At 42.7% G+C, this 24,449-nt stretch overlaps 1 protein-coding gene across 2 annotated transcripts; it reads right to left on the bottom strand.

The window, feature by feature from the left end:
* Positions 1-4,562: 4,562 nt before the first annotated feature.
* On the bottom strand, positions 4,563-24,157 carry LOC106574285 (glutaminase kidney isoform, mitochondrial). Of its 2 annotated transcripts, none has more exons than XM_014150080.3 (17): positions 23,536-24,157; positions 18,879-18,969; positions 18,308-18,426; positions 16,560-16,689; positions 16,355-16,434; positions 15,893-16,056; positions 14,860-14,918; positions 11,683-11,715; positions 11,437-11,495; positions 10,868-10,934; positions 10,691-10,741; positions 9,267-9,443; positions 8,782-8,913; positions 8,562-8,654; positions 8,268-8,329; positions 7,896-8,036; positions 4,563-6,803 (listed from the first exon to the last, which is right to left on the bottom strand). In XM_014150080.3, exons 1-17 carry the CDS (start codon positions 23,856-23,858, stop codon positions 6,647-6,649), a joined length of 1,938 nt encoding a protein of 645 aa, XP_014005555.1. In that variant the 5' UTR covers positions 23,859-24,157; the 3' UTR covers positions 4,563-6,646. The 2 variants fall into 2 exon arrangements, with proteins under 2 accessions (XP_014005555.1, XP_014005554.1); XM_014150079.3 differs by having other exon boundaries at positions 18,879-18,975; positions 23,536-24,057.
* Positions 24,158-24,449: the final 292 nt, after the last annotated feature.

The following is a 24,449-nucleotide window of genomic DNA, read 5'->3' as shown; positions in this document are numbered from 1 at the left end:
CATTCTAAGACCCATCAATGCATATGCCGAAGCACAGCATCTAGGAAACACACCCTAGAAGTCATAAACCTAGGATTAAAACTAGGGAGGAACCATGCTCAGAGGGCTGTGCTGAGTGGACATTTAAGAGTACATGTGCCCCTTATTGTTGTTCAAGATGTTCCAACCTTCGTAGATGACCATCAGGGTCATATAATAACCAGGGTGGCTATAGACGGGGTAAAGTTCAGCACTAAGGAGTCAATGTCATATCTTTTTCATAGCCTGAGAGAGAGCCTGATATTTCATTCAATGTAAATTACATTTCTTAAATCTTCAGTACTGAAATGCATACATATTACACATTATTATTGAACAATCCTACATATACATGTTTTATTAGTAATTATTTTCTTAGAGAAAAAGGCATTGGGAATTATCTATTGTAAACCACCACCACCATCCATCTCTAAATCCCAATCGTCAAGATGAGACCGGTTCAGACACTGTCTCTTCCCCCCTTGATCTCCAGTGCCTTCCAGGTTTCATATGTTTTTTTTCTCCATGATATATCAACCGTCTTGCCTTTAGGCCCATGTTCTGTCTTGAAGACAGAAGCGCCCATCGACGCAAATGTTCACGATGCTGGAAAAGAGTTTCCACGTTTGATCATTTCAAGGACTTTAAAGTAATCTCCCCACCTAAAGCTAAAGACAGGCACGAAATAGTTGACCTCTGTGCAGGCTTTTGAAAATACATACGAACTAACTGATTTGGTGGCATTTACACTATTGAATTCGGCACAACTTAAAATTGTCACTTTGGAGTCCGTACTATATGCCACTGAAGAGATTCTTATGGCTTTCAAATCATCTCGCCCGCAGACTTCCTCTTCCAATGCATACCCAGGCAGGGATGTTCCACGGAGGGCCTGTTTGATCTGACATAGAGCAAGTCTTATCTTAAGCCATTCTCTCATCCGCAACGCAGGAGAAAAACTCTGTTTTTGGTTGAAAATGGGTGTTGAGGCAGCCGTTTGTGAAAATCTTGACCGTTGAATCGTCCGGTTGGAAAATGTAACCCATATGTCCGTCACTGATATCCACCCCACCATTAAAACAATCAGGGGCCTCACAAAGAATGGCTTCGATGGTTTTGCCATTGTGGACACGATACACCGATAATTGGCCATGTTTTATTTCTTTCTTCTTTAAAGTCTTCTGTGGTTTATCTCTCAAGGTTTCTTGTCGCTCGTAGTGTTCACAGCTCTTTACTTATACTGATCAATACCCCCCCCCCCCCCGAAATTACTGTTTCATTGTAACGGTCGTCGTAGTAAATGGACCAAGGCGCAGCGGGTCGAGTGCTCATCTTAACTTTATTTGCGAACACTTAATAAACAAAACAAGAAACAAACTAACTAACAGTCTTGCAGGCTAAATACAGCAGTGCAAAGAACAACCTCCCACAATACCCAAAACAAACATACTCCTAATTATAGGACCTTCAATCAGAGGCAACGATAAACAGCTGCCTCCAATTGAAGGCCCCAATCCCAATACCTAAACATAAAAATAAACACCCTAGAATCGACATAGAAATATACAATATAGAACTAAACCAAAACCCCGGAATACATAAATCAAACGCCCCTCTACATAAACACACACTCAAAACCATATAAAACAAATACCCCCTGCCACGTCCTGACCAAACTATAATAACAAATAACCCCTTTACTGGTCAGGACGTGACAGTACACCCCCCCCCCCCCCCCCCCCCAAAGGTGCAGACACACTTAACAACAAAAATATCTACAAAAGAAACCCCTTAAACTAAAGGGAGGGAAGGGAGGGTGGCTGCCATTACCGACGGCTCCCGTGCTACACCCCTCCCTCCCCAAACCTCCTACAGTGGAGGTGGCTCAGGCTCAGGCCTTAGTCCCCCACATGACCAGTCCACCCCTACTGAATACCTTGGCCTGAAGCATGTCACTGTAGACCCTGGACTGTACTCTGGGAGCTCCGGCCTGTAGGGTGACTCTGGGAGCTCCGGACTGTAGGGCGACTCACTCGGTTCCGGACTGTAGGCCGTCTCACTCGGTTCCGGACTGTAGGCTGTCTCACTCGGTTCCGGACTGTAGGCCGTCTCACTCGGTTCTGGACTGTAGGCCGTCTCACTCGGTTCCGGACTGGAGGCCCTCTCACTCGGTTCCGGACAGTGGGCCATCTCTCTTGGTTCCGGACAGTGGGCCGTCTCTCTTGGTTCCGGACAGTGGGCTGTCTCTCTACGGGGCACTGTTGCCAGAAGCTCTGGACGAGGCACTGTTGCCGGACACTCTGGACGAGGCACTGTTGCCGGAAGTTCTGGATGAGGCACTGTTGCCGGAAGTTCTGGACGAGGCACTGTTTCCGGAAGTTCTGGACGAGGCACTGTTGCCGGACACTCTGGACGAGGTACTGTCGTTGGAAGCTCGGGACTGGGCTGACGCACTGGAGACCTGGTGCGTGGGGCTGGTACTGGAGGTATCAGACTGGAGACACGCACCCCAAGGCTAGTGCGAGGAGCGGGAACAGGACGTACTGGACTGGGCTGACGCACTGGAAGCCTGGTGCGTGGTGCTGGTACTGGAGGTATCAGACTGGAGACACGCACCCCAAGGCTAGTGCGAGGAGCGGGAACAGGATACACTGGACTGGGCTGATGCACTGGAAGCTTAGTGCGTGGGGCTGGTACTGGAGGTATCAGACTGGAGACATGCACCCCAAGGCTAGTGCGAGGAGCGGGAACAGGACGTACTGGACTGGGCTGACGCACTGGAGGCCTGGTGCGTGGGGCTGGTACTGGAGGTATCAGACTGGAGACACGCACCGAAGGCTAGTGCGAGGAGCAGGAACAGGATACACTGGACCGTGAAGGCGCACTGGCGGTCTCGAGCGCAGTACTGGCTCCGCCCTTACTGGCTGGATGCCCGCTTCCCCCTGGCAAATGCGGGGTGCTGGCACCACGCACACCGGCCTGTGAATACTTGGCCTCGACGCCGTGCGCATCACTCCAAAGCACGGGACCTGACCAATAAGCACGGGGAGTAGGCTTGCGGCTTAATCCTGGCCCAGCCAAACTACCCGTGTGCCCCCCCCAAATAAATTCCTGGGGCTGCCTCTCAGGCTTAAATGCCAACCGTGTACCCCTGTAACAGTCCCGGTTTTCATTCCACATTCGCCATTCCTCTCTTGCTGTCTCCACCTGTCTCCATGGCAGGGTCTTGTCCCCTGCCATTATCTCCTCCCATGTCCAAGATGTCCTCCACTCCCTTTTCTCCCTGGCCCAGGATCCTTCCTCCTCCTGGGCCCGCTGCTTGGTCCGTGGTTGGTGGGAGGTTCTGTAACGGTCGTCGTAGTAAATGGACCAAGGTGCAGCGGGTCGAGTGCTCATCTTAACTTTATTTGCGAACACTTAATAAACAAAACAAGAAACGAACTAACTAACAGTCTTGCAGGCTAAATACAGCAGTGCAAAGAACAACCTCCCACAATACCCAAAACAAACATACTCCTAATTATAGGCAACGATAAACAGCTGCCTCCAATTGAAGGCCCCAATCCAATACCTAAACATAGAAATAAACACCCTAGAATCGACATAGAAATATACAATATAGAACTAAACCAAAACCCCGGAATACATAAATCAAACGCCCCTCTACATAAACACACATTCAAAACCATATAAAACAAATACCCCTGCCACGTCCTGACCAAACTATAATAACAAATAACCCCTTTACTGGTCAGGATGTGACATTCATATACAAGATCACTAAACAGCAGAGACATAAGCTCACTACAACATTGCCCTACTCTTTCGAATGTTAAAACACATTCCTCAGTTCAACAAGGTCACTACACATCAATCACCAGGACAGCTTTAGTGCAAACATATGCTTTACCCTAAACAGAAGCACTATCAGGTTACATAAGCACTCACTCGATAGAGTGAGAACATCAGGACCGGATGTACATAAATGGGCATAACCACGTGACACATAAAATAGGTCATCAATTACTTTGAACACAAACCGTCTAACGTATTCTCTTTGAGGTTCACAAACTCATTCCGAGCTTGGTGAAAACTCTCTGAAAAGGGTGTTCCCTTTCAGTCATTATGTACAGCTACACAAACAAGTCATATAAGCATGATTTACATGATTCATTATTAACGCTGGTTCCTGCATGTGACTGACGAGGCTTCTACCCTCAAAGCTGGGACCTTGAAACCCAGATCAATGTTCTGGGTGTACTGCCAATCGGTGTGAGGTCACAGCCACATGCAATGAGCAAGATAGAGTGAGAGGAGACGCTGTGTACAATTCGAGGCTATCTCTTCAGACAATACAATTCTCTCACACACAAGTTTTAAATATATGAAATTATAAACTGCCGCTGTAAGTACAATTACAGGAGGAATAATCATGTAGTACTCACTGTGCTGGAAACAATCCATACTTTGGTGTTAATTTGGTGATCATTTGTAACATTCATGCCTATATTCAAGAATATAGAGTGGGAGTAAAGGGAGATATCCATATTTAAAGATATTTATTTCAATGATCAAACAATAAATAAAGATATATTTCTCCATTGCCTGCAACACACAGCTGAAGCAGATATACTTGAATGAAAACAAACAAACGGATGACATCAGTATACACCTGTGGTACATTCAAAATAATTAGCTAATGTTGAAGATGACCTGCACCTACACAGGTGAACAACAAACACTCATACACACGAGGCTTCTTGTGCAACAGGGACTGGGAAGACCAAGTCAAGTCAAATCCAATGAAAGCAACGCTGAACACTTGAGATGAGTTATTCAATAAAAATATATCCATTCATCAAATCACAAGTTGCCTTAGTACTTTTAGCACAATAGTGTAGGGCTTGAGATTTTGATGGCAATGTCCTCTGTCATTACCAGATATGTAGTCGCTGTCCCTCCCATAGTCAATGACACAAACAAATACAGACTAGTTCTCACCAAACTAACCTGACTTTTCAAGTAAACCCTTATGCTATTTTACACTTTTACACTCTAAACAGTTAAACAATCAATATGCGTATCTCTGCATAAAAAGTGCTCCATTAGTTGTGTGTAGGATTGTCTTAGTGTTCTGCTTTCATATAGGCCCATAAGGATAACTATTTTATCTCTACCCAAAAGAGGCATTTGGGTGAGTATGGCGAGATTTAAAGTCCACCTTTGTGGAGTTGTTCTGAACTAAAAACATTCATTAAAGTGTAATGTACTGTCTATAACTGATGATAAAATCAATGTAAAAAAATATATCTGACAAATAAATAAACTTGTGTGACAAATCATAATAGTAACACCATTGACACTGCTGTATCCATGAAGTGATAAATCAATGTTTCGAAGGGTTTTATGTTTTGCCCTAAAATTTTACTTAGCATAGGTGGGAAACCTGTCTGTAAAGAGCACATGGCTGCTGGTTGAATTGTATTGTATTGCTCCTGAGGTGGCTCGCGTGCGATATCCTCTCTTTTTCTAAGTCACCAACTAGACTTTATTATCAGGTGGAGCAAACGTACAGAAAAGCTTTGGCTGACACCTAAATAAATAACCCCCTTTCTACTCTAAATTAAAATAAGATTATCGAACAATCAATTAAAAAAATATTTTCTGTTATTTTGGAGAAGAATATGCAAAAATGTCTAGCTATCGAATAGCAAACCAACAAAACCAAACTCATTCCAAATAATGCCATACTTTCAATTCATATGAAGCTCCTGGGCCTAAATCAAAAGACCAGAGGTCTTAAATCATAGATAACCTGTTCCCAGATCTGTCTGGCCTGAATAGCCAACTGTATAGCCAGTGTCATATACAGCACAAACAGATTTGCAACCAGGCTACCTAGATGTGTGAACATGTGGAATAGTTTATGTCATGCATTCTGCCTCATCAATAGAGACAAACTTAAGCCTAATGCAGAGTGTGGACTTTACCCATTTCCTTCAAAAGCTGTGCCAGTGAGAGTCACTCGATTTCACTACAGATAAAATAGTATTTACACTGAATCCATCTACCTCTGATATTATATTAATTTCAGGGATATACACACATTACATAAATGTACACGTTATCTTATGCATACGTACAGGTTTTACACACTGTTGTACATAAAGACAAATGTTTTGTGCACTTAAATGTAGAAAATACATTCCACATAGTGCCGACACACACTGAGGGAGAGTTGCGCAGTGAGCACTATGACATTATAAAGCGAAGCGAAAGGAAACAGCAACCCGAAAAACTAAAAACATCTGGGAAAAAGTCAAAGGTCAATATATATATGTATATATATATATATATTTTAAAACACATTGTCGTCTTTCAAATGACAGAAATACAATACTTTTATACAAAATCAACAATACAGTATTATCAACAGTATACGTGACCTACCACTGACGTGACAAATGGACCACACACTTACAGTAAGTCTTCCAGATAGTTAATGGGGCCATAGAAATAGAATGACTGGAAAGAAACAAGCCTCTCAGATCGCGTGTATATATAATTTCAATGGGAACGTCCGTTCTAGTTATTTTATTTCTATGGATAGACAAGAGTATTAGTTGGCTCATAGTAGGCCGTCAATGTTCTTCTCCGCTATCTCCTTCTCTGTGTCCTCAGTGGCGCCCCCTGGTGGACTGTACTTGTTGTTGTAGTCCTGGAGCATGGTCACAACGTCGTGGTGTCCAAAGTGAACTGCCTCTTCCATCGGTGTGTTACCCCACCTTGATGGAACAGACAAGAGACATTGTAAACACTGCTCTTAAATGGACACGTTTTACATTAGCTAGGTTTCCATCCAATTGGCGACAGATTTTCATACAAATATTCTCAAATCTGCAAAAATAATGTGTTTCCATGAAATGTACTTGTTGCAGATAAAAGGCTGTGCGTGGTGACGTAGTGGACATAAAAATGACTTTTGCTGTTAAATTCCCATGTATCGAATAAACAAATACAAGTTCAACCGGTTTCCAGCGCATTTTCAACTCTACTGATGGTTTTGTTAGTAAATATGTTGCGTTATATAGCCAATGTGCCCACTCTTTTTGCAGATACAGTGTGGGTATAGCCTACATGATGAGACTACTATGGACATTTAAAAAAAAGCAAGATCATTTTTTTGTCAAATGGCAGCCAAGCACTGATCATCATGTCACCAGAATAAGACCCTGGATATTTATTGGAAAGGAGTATCAAATCAAATGTTATTTGTCACATGCGCTGAATACTACAGATGTAGACTTTACAGTGAAACGCTTACTTACAAGCCCTTAACCAACAATGCAATTTTAAGAAAAATACAAAACATTTTTTTATAATAAAGTACCAATAATTAAAGTGCAGCAGTAAAATAACAATAGCAAGTCTATATACAGGGGGTACCAGTACAGAGTCAATGCGCGGTTAGTCGAGGTAATTGAGGTAATATATATATGTAGGTCAAGCTTTTCACCATTCCCTTTTACCACCCTGTGAAGTTCATTATAACTTATTTCACCTGTAGCCTAATAAACTGCATGCTTTCCCAAGTCGTAACAGGAGGACCACACAAAATATCCTTGTGTGACTCCAAGTTTCCCATCTTGTATTTGGTTTGTTGACATTTGGAAAGCTTACTGACAAATTTGCTATTTTCATTCGGCCTGTTGTGACATTTCTTATCCGACATGTACTCTCATAAAAAAGTGGGATGGAAAACTGGTTACAGACAAGACACTGGTTGAAAATATGTCTTCCTGTCCATTGGAGACGTTGGATCTTAGCTACATTGACAGACACTGGGTGGTCTTTTGGGCCATTGAATCTAAGCTCACCTGTCTTTGGGAACAGGGTTGACCCTGCATGCCTCCAACAGGAACTTGACCACCTCCACATGTCCTTCTGCTGCAGCCACATGGAGGGCTGTCCTGGAGTCATAGTCCCTCTGCTCCATGTCCATGGAAGACAGAGCAAACCTGGACACATTCCACAGAAGGACAGTGATGAGTATAGTACAGCAGCCAAAATAGCACACACCACCTCTATTCCCCATGTAGACACACAGGGAAACCTTACAAGGTCTCTGTCTAACACTGGGACAGATTTGGAATTTACTCTCCAAAGATGTCAAAACATGACATATTTCCTTTCATAGCTTATTTTCAAGGCCTTATTGGCCAACATGGAGATGATGCAGTGCTGTGTACCTCCTCAGTGCAGACACATCGCCAGTGTACGCAGCAAAGAGAAGATTGATGACCGACTTCACCTGAAAGACAACAGAGAGGCAGTTGGCGTCAGTTTGCATGTCAACCACTTTCCTTTAGCACTATCAGTATCTTCCAGTGGATGGCACTGTTGCTTTAAAAAAAACACAGTCCAACGACAGCCTTTTCAAGGGAATACATCGACTACATGTACATGGAGGCACCTTGGTGAACATAGGGAAGTAGAAAAAGAGAGGAGAAGGAGCGAGAGGCTCCCAGTAAAACTCGACTCACCCTCTGGTCTCCGCCCTCCCTGCGAGGATCCAGCTTCTTGACAAAGTGCTTCAGGTTGTCGTAGTTGTGGAAGTTGCAAAGGGAAACCAGATCCTGGAACAGAGCAATCCCTGTCAGTCTTTCTGCTGCTTTTCTAATCAATCAATCAATCAATCAATCAATCAATCAATTAGATCACTGACAGAGCGACAACAGAGTGAAAACTGTCAGTTTCTCGTACCGTGCAGAACTGGATTCCTCGTACACTGTTACCCAGCTTGTCCAGTGGCGGGGACCAGCACATGATACCCATGACGTTGGGCACCACCAGCAAGATGCCCCCTGCCACGCCTGACTTAGCTGGAAGTCCAACCTGCCAGACAGCATAGAGGAAGAGGTTAAAAGGGAGTGCAGACAACAGTGTCAAAACATTACAGCAATAAATGAACAGCAGTCGATGGACAAAACATAATGGAGTTGGAAGACTTACTGCAGTGTAATGTGTAATGCATAAACAGTAGCAGATTGGAGACACAGTGGGAACAACGACAAAGAGCAGCAGGCCAAACAGACAGTAGGAAACAATGCTAAACTGGGGGGGGGGCTAGGAAAATAAGGGGACTAGAAATGAGAATTGTAACTCAAATCTGGTGCAAAGTCTATTGTACATGGTCCCTGTCAAATCAACAAATACAAGTATTGAAGGAAGGAACTTGAGAGACTCACGTGGAAAGCAAACTGTCCCGAGAAGTCGTACATGCCGCACGAGTGCATGAGGCTCAGGGTGTTCCGTACCGCCTCCGGGCCCAGCACGCGCTCGCCTGTGATTGGACAGAAGCCGCCGTTGGCCAGGGTGGCCGCCATGACGCTTGCGCTTTCACAGGTCACCTCGATGGAGCACAGCTAGAGTAGAATAGAAAACTGTTAATATACCATCGGGAATAACAGCTGACAGAGAGAGAAAAACACAAACAGGATGTTTCTCCACTAAGCCCATTGAAATGATACAGCTTCAAACTTGAACCATGTTCAGAAAAAAAATGCTCACTCGATTCCCACACCAATTCACCATATATACATACACTGTCATCACAACCAGTGTGTCTATGTATACAGATGACTCAACACTATACACGTCAGCTACTAAAGCGAGTGTAATCACTGCAACACTTAACAAAGAGCTGCAGTTAGTTTCAGAATGGGTTGCAAGGAATAAGTTAGACCTAAATATTTCAAAAACTATAAGCATTGTATTTGGGACAAATCATTCACTAAACCCTAAATCTTGTTACGAGTAATGTGGAAACTGAGAAAGTTGAGGTGACTAAACTGCTTGGAGTTACCCTGGATTGTAAACTTTCATAGTCAAAACATGTTGATACGACATTAGCTAAGATGGGGAGAAGTCTGTCCATAATAAAGTGCTAATCTGCCTACTTAATAACATTATCAACAAGGCAGGTCCTACAGGCACCTGGACTACTTTTCAGTCGTGTGGTCAGGTGCCACAAAAAGGGATTTAAGAAAATTACAATTGGCTCAGAACAGGGCAGCACGGCTGGCCTTTAAATGTACACAGAAAGCTAACATCAATAATATGCATGTAAATCTCTCATGGCTCAAAGTGGAGGAGAGATTGACTTCATCACTACTTGTTTTTGTAAGAAGTGTTGACAAGCTGAATGCACCGAGGTGTCTGTTTAAACTACTAGCGCACAGCTCTGACACCTATGCATACCCCACAAGACATGCCACCAGAGGGCTCTTCACAACCCCCAAGTCCAGAACAGACTATGGGAGGCACACAGTACTACATAGAGCCATGACTACATGGAACTCTAGTCCACATCAGGTAACTGATGCAAGCAGTAGAATCAGATTTAAAAAACGGATAAAAAGACACCTTATGGAACAGCAGGGACTGTGAAGAGACACACACACAGGTACAGACCCGCATACGCACAAACGCTGGCACACACGTACATTATAATATTGTTGCATGGTGGTATTAGACATTTTGTATTGTACATATGTAGTGGTGTAATAATGTTATATGATTACTGTTCTATCTTTTGCTTTATGTGTGATGTAAGTGCCTTAACGTGTTTGGACCCCAGGAAGAGTAGCTGCTGCCAAATACAAATACTCACCTGGAAGTAGAGGTCTAAAATGGAGGTCATGTCTGTCCCCTCTGGAAAGCACTAGAAAGAAACAACAGTGATTTGATTTGACAGTCAGACAATGCCTAGTAAAAATGTCTTCAGTGATCTAGGAAAGGTACATTTGATTGATGTAAAATGTGTGCGCTTGTTTCAGCTGTCGCCAACCTTCTTCTCCTTCAGGTAGTAGCCGATCGCAAAGTTCCGATCTCCAGACTCCCTCTCTGACTGGAATCTGGGTGCAGAGAGTGTTGTGTTGTTAGTTAATGGGAACATTCGGAGTTGGGTTTCAACTAAGTTCAATTCCAATTTGGTTCCAATTCTACTTCCCAAACTAGTAAATCTATTTGTGTTGTTGACATAGCCGCGGGAAGTCGTTTGGGGGTGGGGGCGGCGGTGCAACAACAACAAACAAAAAAAACGCTGGCTATATCGGTCTGCTAACACAGGACTAGTAAAGGCCCAGTACACTACTTTTGTGAATTGTATGAATTCAGCACCCCTACTTCCCCTATGGTTTTTGATGCTGTCCAGATCAAGATGTATCTCTATGGTCGTTGTTTTTGTGGTGTTATTCTAAAGCAGAATAAAGTACTGACCGAAACTGATAATCCTTCTAAAAATGCTAGTGGTGAAAACAACCCTGATGAATAACTAAGGCATGGCACCTGGCCAATGGTGGTGAGCCAAGGTGCTGAACCAAACCACAACCCCAGGTCTTCGTCTTGACAACTCACGTGGCATTGCTGAAACCCACATACTCGTTTCCTGCCAGCTTGTTCATGAAGTTCATGACCTGCAACACAAAGTCCAACAGGTCACAAAGTGTACCCATCATAACAAAGTGTACCCAGCATAACAAAGTGTACCCAGCATAACAAAGTGTACCCATCTTAACAAAGTGTACCCATCATTACAAAGACGATCATCTCAGTCAGCGCAGCGTCGGGCTAAACATAAAATAACTGGGTAGCGTTACTTACATAATCAAATTTCTCAGCGTTGCTTGCCCCTTGCTAAAAGAGAAACAGACGATCACATAAGTATGAATGACTACATACTGTATATCAAATTACATTTACAGTATATTGTATATTGCCTAGCTAGCGGGAATACCTTATGACGAATTCAAATTATTCCTAGATCAAATGACCAATATGATTGCAAAATCTAGCAATAATTATTACAAAAAAACAGTATGTACCCTAAAGAAAATAAGTTTAGTCCTAATATTAAAAATATTTAGGATTACTGGGCAAGTAGCTAGATGGAGATGAAGGAGATGAAATGAATCACTAATTAAAGAGTCAAGGGTTTTCAAATTAGAAAATAATCTACCAAAAGACAATCAGCAAAAACAATGTGTAGGCCATTCTACCAGACCGTTATGGGGATAAATCGCACCACAGGTAAATGCAATTCCTTATATCTGCAATTCTGCATAGACAGGTATACGTGAAGTTAATCTGTAGTAGTGCAAGTAGCCTATGTACTGTAGGGGTGTCTGAGTGTCTGTTGAAAGTTAGTGATGTGATGTTTGCTAGTGTGTGGCTGATCCTGTGTGTTGTAGAAGGTTATGGATCTATATGTGCAGATTAATTAGTGATGTCCTCCCTTAATATTGTGGAACACACTGACTTCTGGGATATGTAGTGTAAGCTGAGGAGAAGAGAGGAGGTACTACAGAAAGGAAACTTTATATTTAACTCTAATAATACAAATAGTGCAAATAAACCAGTTAAATACATTCAAACAATAAAACACAAATAATCGATCATCTAAAAACAAAATGGCATGTTTGTACTATCATGATTTTGAAAAGCATGTTTTTTTTGTTGCCTTTCTGTTTATTATCCAGGTTATAAGCAGTTTGTAAACCGTTTGTAAAATGCAGGTGACAAATAACAACTACTACAACTGTAGCTTATTATAACAAATCCAATATGTTGTTCAATAGGGAAAATAATTTAAGTAAAGAAATTACCAACGTCATTGACCTGTGGCAGTGGTCATAATTTCCCACAGATCTTAATGCTGTAAGATATGCAATAACAAATAAACCACAAACGAGGCTTCAAAAACACATTAAAACGTTCCCATAGTTTAGTCCCCGATTTACCATACAGGAACCACATTTTGAGAGACAGATCTGGTCTATATTACTAAATACATTAGATTATTATTAGAATGTGCGGGCATCCAATCAGTGGATTGATTATTGAGCTCACCATTAGCAACCTATACAGTGATTGGTTTAAGGTTATAATGAAGATTTAAGTAGAAAGATACCACATCATTACCCTGTCAAGTCAAATGACTGCCATCCAAATAACCAAATTACTAATAGGCTACAGATGTAGGATCTTACTTTTATCACTCACAGCAGGAAAAATGCAAACTTGGAGTGTATTAAAGGTTTAAAAAGGTGTCTAAGGTTCGTAATCTCCACTTTAAAATGTCAAGACTTGATTTGCCAGAACAAAAAATGTATCAACCCCTACAAAAAATGGCCATTAATTAAAATTCACATAATAATTCACATTTCCTGTCGCTGCAGGATTATTTTCCTGCTGTAGCAGACTGGCTCAAATTAAGATCCTACATCTGTATATTACTAGGTGTAATATTTTGTGTACTGTACTATGTACCATATTGAGTACATAGTGTACAGTCTGATACAAGTATCAATCAAATAAATCGTTAACACTAATTACTATAGAGTTGTTATTCCTTATAGGTGTTACTCCTATAAACTCTTAGACAGGATAATCATACGGCACCTTTCCATCAGAGTTCAACCCCAAATCAAACCAGACAGAAAAACCCAAGGCTTCATGCAGTAACTTGGCTTGGCTGCAGTTGAGATTGAGGAGTAGCCAGGCCTCATCTATCTGGGTCCCTGTGCCATGTTACGTGGAAATATGGAACAGAGTGCTAGTCTTGTTTTGAAGGTGGTAAACTAGTGCCCACAACTGTCTTCATCTAAGACAGACAGTTGTACTGTTGAATTAGCCCCTGGAGCTATAGATATGGGCTTTGGCTACATACAGTAAGAGAAAAAGTATCTGCAGTAGGTTGCAGCCACTAATTATTGGAGATGAAACCTCGTTTCTGCAGAGAAAGAAGAAAGAAAATCTAAAAGTAGTATTTCTCTCAATACAATGAAGGTGAAAGAGAAGTCATTTGGACAGAGTTTGTATCCGAAGCTTAGTTCACGGTATGTGACTGTTGAAAGTTTAGTATGAAACAAACGTAGTTCCTCACGTCGATATGATAAATGGGCTGGTGCTGGGTCATGTAGTAACAACACTACAGAAGACTTATGCACGAAACGTACATGTATGTGTCACCTCTTGGTTTTAGTCTTCAGCGAGGCACCTACAATGCGTTGGAGGTGAACGCGTTTTACCCTACAATATCTCATAATAAACACACAGATAATTGATTACAGTTTCAGCAGCAGAGGGTGCATTGCTCCCGTACAGTAAGCTATTTCTAACATCACTTCCTGACTAATAGCCAATAGCAAAGATGTTTTACTCCTCTCAGCCAATAGCCAGCCAGGTTAGCTTTGCCTCTGCCTGGTCAAAGACATGAGATTTAAGCGGGCGATGGACGCACAGAACACACCCACATATTGATCTTTCATTCATATACCAAAGCAGTTTTACCCATGATTCAATGTATGGCTTTATCTATATGGCTGGGCTGGTTAGACCAATCTGAGGCACGTTGTCTGACAAGCTAGTGCTGTCTCACACAAAGTCAGCCTTGTGTGTACTGTACGGGCTATGTGCATAACTGAGAGGCAGGCAGCTCACTGATGCTTTCACCAAACAAATCCCCTTTCAGCAGGATGATCTATAGTCTTAACTTCTCCATATACAGTACAGCGCAAGCTGGTAATCTGGCTAAAACAATGAAGTGTTATTTACCCTCTCCCTGTTATTTCATGTATTTAAAATGTAATTCAATGCAACTTTGTCACTCCAGAGGTAACAAGGCACGTACAGAATTGACTTAATGTATTATGTAACCTAGTATTGGTACAACTACCCACTGTACTGAACAAAGGCATGGTTCGACGTTTCTTTTTTTGAACAAATGTTTCCCCCTCCAAAAAAACATACATTATGATCTGAATTTCAAATGTTATTTACCTTTAGGAGGGACGTGCACACAATAGCGCCGGCGTTAACCATAGGGTTATGTGGTTTATCTGTGGAAATCAGTGTATATTACATTACAACACGTTTACAAATGCAGTGGACAGAGTATATGTTCATACACAGCAAGGTTACATTTTCTTCACAATCACCACACACTACTCAACACAGGAAATGTTAGAGTCAAATATGCCCAAAGATCATGTAACGTTGATTTAACTTTGAATTTGAAGTGATGAAATTAGCAGAATAACAAATCAGATGGATAATGAATGAATGCTGAAGAGACCACAGCTGGCTTTTGTAGTCTAAAGACCATACTAGTGATATTGAGGTACATAGCCATGAACTCACAGCTCAGTACTAGCTGTACTGTAGGTCTCTTGTGTTATGCCACTTCCCCTTCCCTTCCCTTCCCTTCCCCTAAACCCTTTAATCTTCTTATGCAATCACACACAAAAAAACTGGAAGAAACGACATTTCTACCACTGCTAGCAGTTTGCATAAACGGATTAGATAACATGACCAATGGGAGAGAGTGCACAATCTACAGAGCTCAGATAGCATCATTTGCCAACCAACACAACAATCAGAGCAATGAGTTCTATCCGGCTGCACCAACACCTCTCATTAAGATTACATAACAGTACCATGGCAACAGACTGCACCACAGGCTGGATCACCTTGCATTGAATCACACAACCCACCCAGAGGGACTACTTTCTCTCAATCAACCCGGACAACTGCCTTGTCCAATGTATGTATACAAGATATAAATGATTCTATGAAAGGACAAAATCTTTTGGTTTGAAGTAAAATAGGACCACCTGAGCAGCACTACATTGTAACTAACACCTCTGTTGTCAGTTCTGCGTCTGAAATGAACAGCCAAACAGCGAGCAGAGGGGCTCCAGACAAACTGGTGCTGCCTGCGACCATAGAATTACAGAATCTCATTCTGGAGCTCTGTAGGTTTTACGACACCAGCCATTCTAGTATTATATATCTTTATACGTGTGACCCTCACCTTCCTCGTTGAGGAATAGTTTGTTGAAGCGCAGACCGCTGGGCTCTTTGCCGATGAAACGGTGCACATACTCTGTCCCGTGGTCGTTCACGGCGATGGCATACTTCAGAGGCTTTACACACGACTGCAGGCAGAACGGGACTTTGGTGTCACCCGCTGTGTGTCTAAAGAAGGGATAGGAGAAGGGGATGGAGAGAGAGAGGAAGGGATGGAGAGAGAGGACCAGGAGATAAAGGCAATAAGCAAAGGAAAATGTAAACAATACGAATGAACGTCTCATTATGTAGGGTAAATAATTAGCTACTTTACAGTGTATGCCATTGTCACAATGCAGCTGTAAGCAGTTTGACAGGAACACTATACTGTACGTCCAAATGGAAAGTGTTCCATCTTAACTGTAGAAACACAAATGTAGGCTACTACATGTTTACTGCATGTTAAACATGATTATAGCTGTTGTACCTTTGTCCATCCACAGTGCATATGGACACGGCCCAGAGGTCCGGGCTGAACCTTGCCAGCTGGGGAATGTAGTCAGCCACCTACGCAACAAAACAGAAGGCAACATATCAACACTTACCATTCCCCATGGGCATTTAATCAGGAAATGATCATCACCACCATCACCATGCCGTCTCACTGACCCCAGGGCCTCTCCCTCACCCACCTGTCCCCCTCCCAGGTTTTTGGCATTCTCATAGAGCGCGTCGATTTCGGAGGCGAAGGACACAAAGTCGGGGATAACAAACTTCTTCCTGAAGGCCTGGGTGAGCAACACGATGTTGCTCTGGACACACCTGGGTGAGAAAAGGAGACAGTGGAGTATATGTTAGGTACCAAAGTCTCCTTATGACTAGTGTAACACACGGAGGAGTCCTGTGTGCTTCAGTTGGAAGAGGATGGCACTAGCAACGCCAGGGTCACGGGTCAATACCCGCTGGGGCCACCAATAAGAAACTCTATGCATGCAAGTCGCTTTGGATCAAAGCGTCTGCTAAATGGAATATATTACTACATTTGTTTTTGTACATATGATACAGGGAATAGATAACTGTGAGGAATTAGCTCATAGATTTGTATAAGATGTTATATGACATCAGATATCCATTTACCCTGTCCTATCCCTGCTACTGTATAAAATCAGATATCTATTTACCCTGTCCTATCTCTGCTACTGTATAAAATCAGATATCTATTTACCCTGTCCTATCCCTGCTACTGTATAAAATCAGATATCAATTTACCCTGTCCTATCTCTGCTACTGTATAAAATCAGATATCTATTTACCCTGTCCTATCCCTGCTACTGTATAAAATCAGATATCTATTTACCCTGTCCTATCCCTGCTACTGTATGAAATCAGATATCTATTTACCCTGTCCTATCCCTGCTACTGTATGAAATCAGATATCTATTTACCCTGTCCTATCTCTGCTACTGTATAAAATCAGATATCTATTTACCCTGTCCTATCTCTGCTACTGTATGAAATCAGATATCTATTTACCCTGTCCTATCCCTGCTACTGTATGAAATCAGATATCTATTTACCCTGTCCTATCTCTGCTACTGTATGAAATCAGATATCTATTTACCCTGTCCTATCCCTGCTACTGTATAAAATCAGATATCTATTTACCCTGTCCTATCCCTGCTACTGTATAATATCAGATATCTTTTTACCCTGTCCTATCTCTGCTACTGTATGCGCCCACTGCTGTGTTTACTGTATAGGCTTTTCTTGCCTATAAATAGTTGCCTCTCAGATGGCTTCCAGTCAAAGCTACTGCAGCTCCTCCTAGCATGTTTGTGTAGCTCCTAGTGTGTTGTCTTATGATCTGTATCCTGCAGGGTGGCTTGCCTACAGAGTGGTTTCTCAAGCGGTCACTGGGCTATGTGTGCTATGTCACATGGCATGTCCTAGGGTTGTAAACAGGAACAATCTTTTTAAAGCAAATATCAGCTGATCTGGAAAGGACAGTTCTTGTGATCGTAGAGATGAGTCTCTTGACAAATTGCTATTCATTATTTTTGTAACAAGGATATTTTAAAATGAATGGGATTGATATGACCTTGACAATCTGAAAGGACTAGGCTATGACATGCTTCCTTATAAAGCCTGAACTATTATGAATAATTCATGACTTGAAATGCATTGAGCAAATACTTCTAAGGAACCTGAATAAGTTATGGCCTACATGAACTGTGTTCAAATAAAGGAGGCACACAAATGACTAAATGATGACCGGTGCTTGACATATCAAAAGACCACTAAAGCCTTCTATTGTAGGTCTAGTGTCTAGAGTGTTCTGGAACTAACTTGTTATAGAACCCAGCTCTAGAACTTCTTGAAGAAGTCTAGATAAACATTACTTCTAGCGTCTGTTCTACATCCCAGTTCTAGACGGTCTTACTTCTTGAAGAGGTGTCGGTCCAGGTTTCCGTCTGACGTGGTCTTCATGATGACTTTCAGGTTCTCCATACATTCCTTCAGCCGGGGGTCTCCGGTCCGGAGCCCAGTGGCTTTCAGCGCCTGCAAGAAAGCATGGCTCGTGTCAGGGGGCTGACGATTATCACGTTAATTACATGTTTACAACACATTTATTATGTCTGTTATGCTTATAAACAAGGTTATAACTTGACAGTTTAATGCAATATAACGCTATATTTCTTGAAGGATCCAATGTAAATGTCAAGACTAATAAGGCCTATTGAATAAACTGCACTTCCATGACAGATAGCGGGAGATCAACATTTCACCATCGAAATAGAATGAATTCTAATCTAACAAGAATGTAATTCTATTAATGTCACCGCAAGCAAGGGGCCATACATGAGTGAGCTATTGCTTCCTGGTACAGCCAGAGTAGTAACAAGCCTTATATTCAGATATACAGTATAAGGCTGTGGCAGTAACCATGACACAGCAGGCACCATTGCCATACAACCATGTGGCTGCCTGCTTGGCTCTGGCCTGACACTCACTGTGGTGAATTTGTGAGCCGGGATTTTTTCTGCGCCCCCGGCGATGGTGTAGAAGAGCAGATCCTCCAGACTGGGCAGGATGCCTGCCTGCCTTCTCCTGACACACACACACACCACACACACACACACACACACACACACACACACACACACACACACACACACACACACACACACACACACACACACACACACACACACACACACACACACACACACACACACACACACACAGAGTGAGGAACAGCCAGGGTTCTCTAAAGGCAATGGGGAACAGCAGCAGGGGGCCAGGATTAACTAGCTATAATACTGTAGAGGAGAGGTGGTGAGTATTTTCACGTTACAGCCCCAGCTTTAAGGAAAGGGTTTGAACACTGCTTCCAAAACACCAGTCTGACAGTTCAAGGAGAGTTTAGAGAATTTATGATAGACAATATCTTGTTTGCATGGATCTTCAATCATAAATAAGGTAGACTTTGTTGGTTTTATGTCAATTTAAATACATGCATATCAGTTACAAATTATAGTGTCAAGTTTGAGCTAATGCTCGGGGGCTTGAAGTGAGTCATTAGCCTATTTACTGACTGGTATTATGCATAGCAGTTCCAAATCCGTTCCACTCACTCTGGGAGAGGAGAGTTAGTACAGTATGTTGGAGGTAGATAGATAGGTGGAATACTGTAGTTAGGCCTAAACGAGGTGTATGTATTTCATCATGATCCACCATACACCAAATAGGATCTCTGAGGGAGGTGGGTGGGAGCTCAGGCTCAGTCAGTCCCGCAATGCATCATGGGACAGACAGGCAATAGAGCTATAGTAACCCAGCTCCGTAGCCTGCCCTAGCGATTAAGAAGACGTCACAACGTTTAAAAGTGATAAAAGGACTTTGGTAGAGGTAGAGGGTCAAATCGCTTCATCAGCTACCCAGGAATGACTCAGACTCCGGACACTGCACTGTATCTTTCAGTTTGTTGTTGTTTACAAGGATCTCTTCCAGTTTGGGGGTTGTTTAAGCCGTATTTGTTTGTTTTGAGTCCTACTCTTAAATGATTATGATCCTTTATCATTTCCATGACAAATGGTTTGATAAGGCCTATTTGATTGTGGTCCTTGGTCCATTTCTGGAGTCATTTCTGGATGCCTGCCGGAGAGGGACGCTGGAACAAACAGGTCAGTGGGACGGCTGGGGAAGTCAAGCACGGTCGCTTGTAGAGGCTGAGGACACTTCGAGGTAGAGAATTGAAGAGAGAGCACTCAGCAGCGGCAAGGCTTAGCCTGGAAACACCACAGTACATATACACGAGAATGAATGTATAAATTGAGACATATACTTACACACCAAGGCAAAGCAAGCGGATCAAACGAAAAAGGAGAGAAAATACGCAGAGTAAAGTGAGTGGCATTAGAACAAACTCAGTGACGTAGTGCATCATCATCATCATCATCAAGCAGATAGACCTACTGACAAGACACACAGATTCATGGATTAACACGTTCAATATTTAGGACACATCACACACTGCAGAACAACAGTGAAAACCATGGCATGGCAGAACTTGAAAAAAAGTATCATTATACCCTTCCAGCAAAGCACAGTGTAAAACAAAACAATAAACTGAGGACATGTGTTGTGTTCCAAACAGCCCATATGAACATCACCCTCTCTTCATGTCTCCAAGCCCTTTCCCTCACCCCAGGATAGTAGGAAGTCCAAACAGACAGGCTATTAGGAGGTGTGAAACATCTGGATTGGTGCTGATGATGCTCCGTTAATTAATTCTCACCCAGCCTTAGCTGGCCTCCCTCCCTCCCTCGCTCCCTCCCTCCCTCCCCCTTCCACTGCCTCGACCTGTATCTCCATGCAGCTTTGTGAGGTCAACTGTGTGCAGCATGTAGAGAGTGTGCCTCATCAGAAGCCCTGCACGGAGCCCGCCATATAGCCTAGCCCTCGGCCTCCAACAGCACGCTGCCTGCCCCACTTTTGGGGCTCTCCTGCAAAGAGAGCTTGGTATCCCTGGCCATAGTTTCTGGAGACCAGAGGCTATGACTTGGTGTCACTGATCCTCATTAATACTTGGGGAAGCTGTCAAGCCTTATACACTGGAGTTCAATTGAGTTCAATAAGCAAAAACAAGGCAGCGTGACTACTACAACTGTGACCAAATTAAAATAAGAATATTTGCAAAATATAATTATTTAATTCATGTGTGGGATAGCCTGTAATTCTTGAGATGACAGTAATAACATGGTTATAGGCCTAAATGCTAGCAACTTCAAGGCAGAGCTCTGGTGAATATGTTTGCGCCTGACACAAACATTAACCAACTTGATGGAGTCATCTTGGCTACCATTTTTATTCGAGCCAATTTATCAGCCTGGTTTCACTACCTCCAAGATGTCACTGGTAAATTGGTCCGAAGTGCATTAATCATAATCTGTTGACAGGAGGGAACCACAAAACTCAATCTGAGTCAGGGCAGAGTCGGAAGGACTCAATCTCTATTCACTCACAATATGCTGCAGCTGCACAATGCACAATGCACAGCACGCTAACACAATGCAACCCAGGGCAAAACCAGAAAAGGAAAAACCTTTAAATTGACCAGACTGTGTGTTGATAATTCTGCTCTAGGCACAAAGCTATAGGCCTACCTTGGCTACCTTCCACCAGAGGACCCATTTGGACTGACTAGGCCTAATGTTTGTGTTTCTGTGACTGAACCTAAGCTGACGGGGGATGTCGTTGTTGTCAATAATGTACTAAAGCTGGTTTGACACCAGCGAAAGCAAATTGACTATGGATAAAACAAGAAGGGTGCCTGCTAAGCTGTGGGCAATGAGGCATATCATTACCAGTAGATGCATTTGTTTTCTGTGAAAAAGCAAATTGACTGGATGTGACAGGGAGAGCGAGCCTATTCCTGCCAGCATTAATAGCCTAGGCCGACTCTACACCTATCTGCAGTAAAATGCATGAGTAAACTCAGGAGTTCCTGTCCCCATTATCATGTGACTATTTTGTTTTTCTCATAAGAGGGACTCTCTGGGGCTACAGTATTACAGTTCGCTGCACCAGCTCTCCCAGGGTCAAAGAGTTATTGGTGACAATGATATGATGCTCAAATTAAATCCACCGACTTGGGCAATAGTAGCAATTCCCACGTGTGACAGCTGCACAAGGGGATGGGAAGGCTTTGGCAGCAGGGAATTGTTAGGCGAGTCATGTTTTTGCAGTGAGAAATTATGCAATAAACTGACATTACCCCAATCAGACTAGTTGGTATGGCCTAATGATTTCACATCTAAATTGGGTGTAAGATCCCTCCATTCCTAAGATCCCACCAAGCATATTAAAGCTAGGCCTAAATGCTAGGCAACTGATCCATTGTCAAAGAGACGGTCGTCAGGATAATACACTGTAGCCTATGTGAAGCCACATCCATTATAATGACAAAATGGTAGCCCCCTAGATGACATCCATCCCCATACCCAAATCCCCACTGACTGTCACACTAGATCCAAAATACCATTCTACCCATTCTGATGCAGCAAGCACCATTCTGCCCAGTCTGCCGTGGCAGATCTGAGACTGTCTCCATGGTAATAGACTTCCAGGATTCTGAAGTCTGCAAGATTGGCTGAGAGGAGATTTGATCAAATCATTTGCTCATAATGGTCATTCAATAGCCTACCCTTAACACCGGTCTTTTTAAATAGCAAAGTGGTCCCTGCCACCATGGACAGCACTAATATTGGACAGTTGCCTTTGGCAGAGGAGGGCAGTAAATAAATAGCCTACCTTATCAGCTGGCCTAACACGACGAGAACAAATACTCACTATCTGATAATATACTCAAGATACGCCAACTCAAATGGAGATTTCCAATGTAGCGATGTGTCCAGAACATACAAGTTGTTGAAACACCCAACAATTGTTATTATCATGCCATTGTTACCATGCTATATAGCCTGCAAGAAACTATAGAATGAGAGAGGCCGTTCAGTATTCAAGTAGAATGACACTCATAACAGAGAGAACAGATGGAGAGCTTCCTCTAGAGTTGCAGCAAACAATAAAAACACAGCTTGATGACCGACCTCCGGGTGTCATTGATGGAAAAACGAAAACCCCTTTCTGATAAATGCTAAGGCCTGAAGGAGCGTACCTGGCTTTACAATTATTCATGGCAGATATGCACTGTTCTAAATTCATGCTATTATAGGCTATTACTGTTATAATAATATTATAACGGTGCTGTTTCATAGGCAATATCATTTCATAACATCTCAAATGAATGCATAACCTTCTAAATTAATTGAATACATAACCTGCGTGATGAATTTTATGAGGTGTGAGGCCTGCATGCATTCTCCTAGCTGTATCAACACCAAAAGCAAAGACGCTGTATGAGGCCAGCACAGGTGTGCAGGACTGATGTAATATGGGTCTCTTTGACTCTTCAGTTCTGAAACTGTCAGGACACACAGGTCAGGTTAACAACATCTCTAGACAAATAAGGACTGCATAATTTATTGCAGCTCATTAGAAACCAATCTAGCTTGCTAGACTCAGTCCAGAACGTAAAGAACCTCCCAAACGGTAAGTATAATTCCATAGCTTTATCAGCTGTACCGGATAGCTAACGGTACTCACTTTTCGGCAGCTGCCTCCTTGGTGGCGGTTTCATTGCTGGTGGCGGTGTCATTTTTGGTGTCCGTTGGCGGTGACGCCGAACCGTCATCGCTCTTGGTGGAGAGCTTCCGAGTTCCGTGGCCGTTGGTAGTGTATGGCGTAGCTCTCCATCCAACCGCATGCTGGAGACACTTTACTTTGGGCACAGATCTGACATCTGTACAGCCGCTGCTAAAGCAATACGCGACTGATGGTGATGTCCTCCTGGCTATACCTGTCAAAGGGCGCTTCAGGTTGGATTGAAACAACTTCTTGAGCACTACCGAAGACCGAAAATGTAGCATTTCAATCCTATCAAGCTAAATAGTGGAACAGTTTACAACTCAGCTAGCTAGATATTGAATAAATATGAAGCAATATATCCCAAATGCGTTGGGTCTTAGTCGTGAAGTATGGTCCAGTCAGGGAGTCACGATTCTTAAATGTTTTCTACTGGACAAAAACATCTCATTCACGCCCAAATCTACTCCTATTGGCTCCTGTTAGCACGTAAATCATCCTCAGATTGGCTGGTCTTGTTGGCTGTCATTCATGCTAATTCGTGCGTCATGGCTTCAAATGTACGGCGTGAATGTGACCGAAGATTATGAATATATTGACAAGACACATGTCTCTCCACCGCCCTGACAATGGGAGTCGTTGTCCACAAATTGGCATGGCTGGCTGTCTAGCTCCCGCCTATCCTTTCTTTGGAAAAACGCCACCTGCTGGAGGGAGACAGATTTTCCAGCGAGTTGGGCTCTCTCTTCCTCTTCCTCTCTGATGTGACAGATATCTAGTGCTGAGCAATTAGTGCTTTTTGATGTCGCTTTGGTTTTGGTTCGATAAAAAAAAAAAAAAACACGGTTTTAGATTATTTATTTATTTATTTTACA

The sequence above is a fragment of the Salmo salar genome, chromosome 16, assembly GCF_965601325.2.
Source record: "Salmo salar chromosome 16, fSalSal1, whole genome shotgun sequence".
NCBI lineage: Eukaryota > Metazoa > Chordata > Actinopteri > Salmoniformes > Salmonidae > Salmo > Salmo salar.
This window is presented reverse-complemented; position numbering and strand designations above follow the sequence as displayed.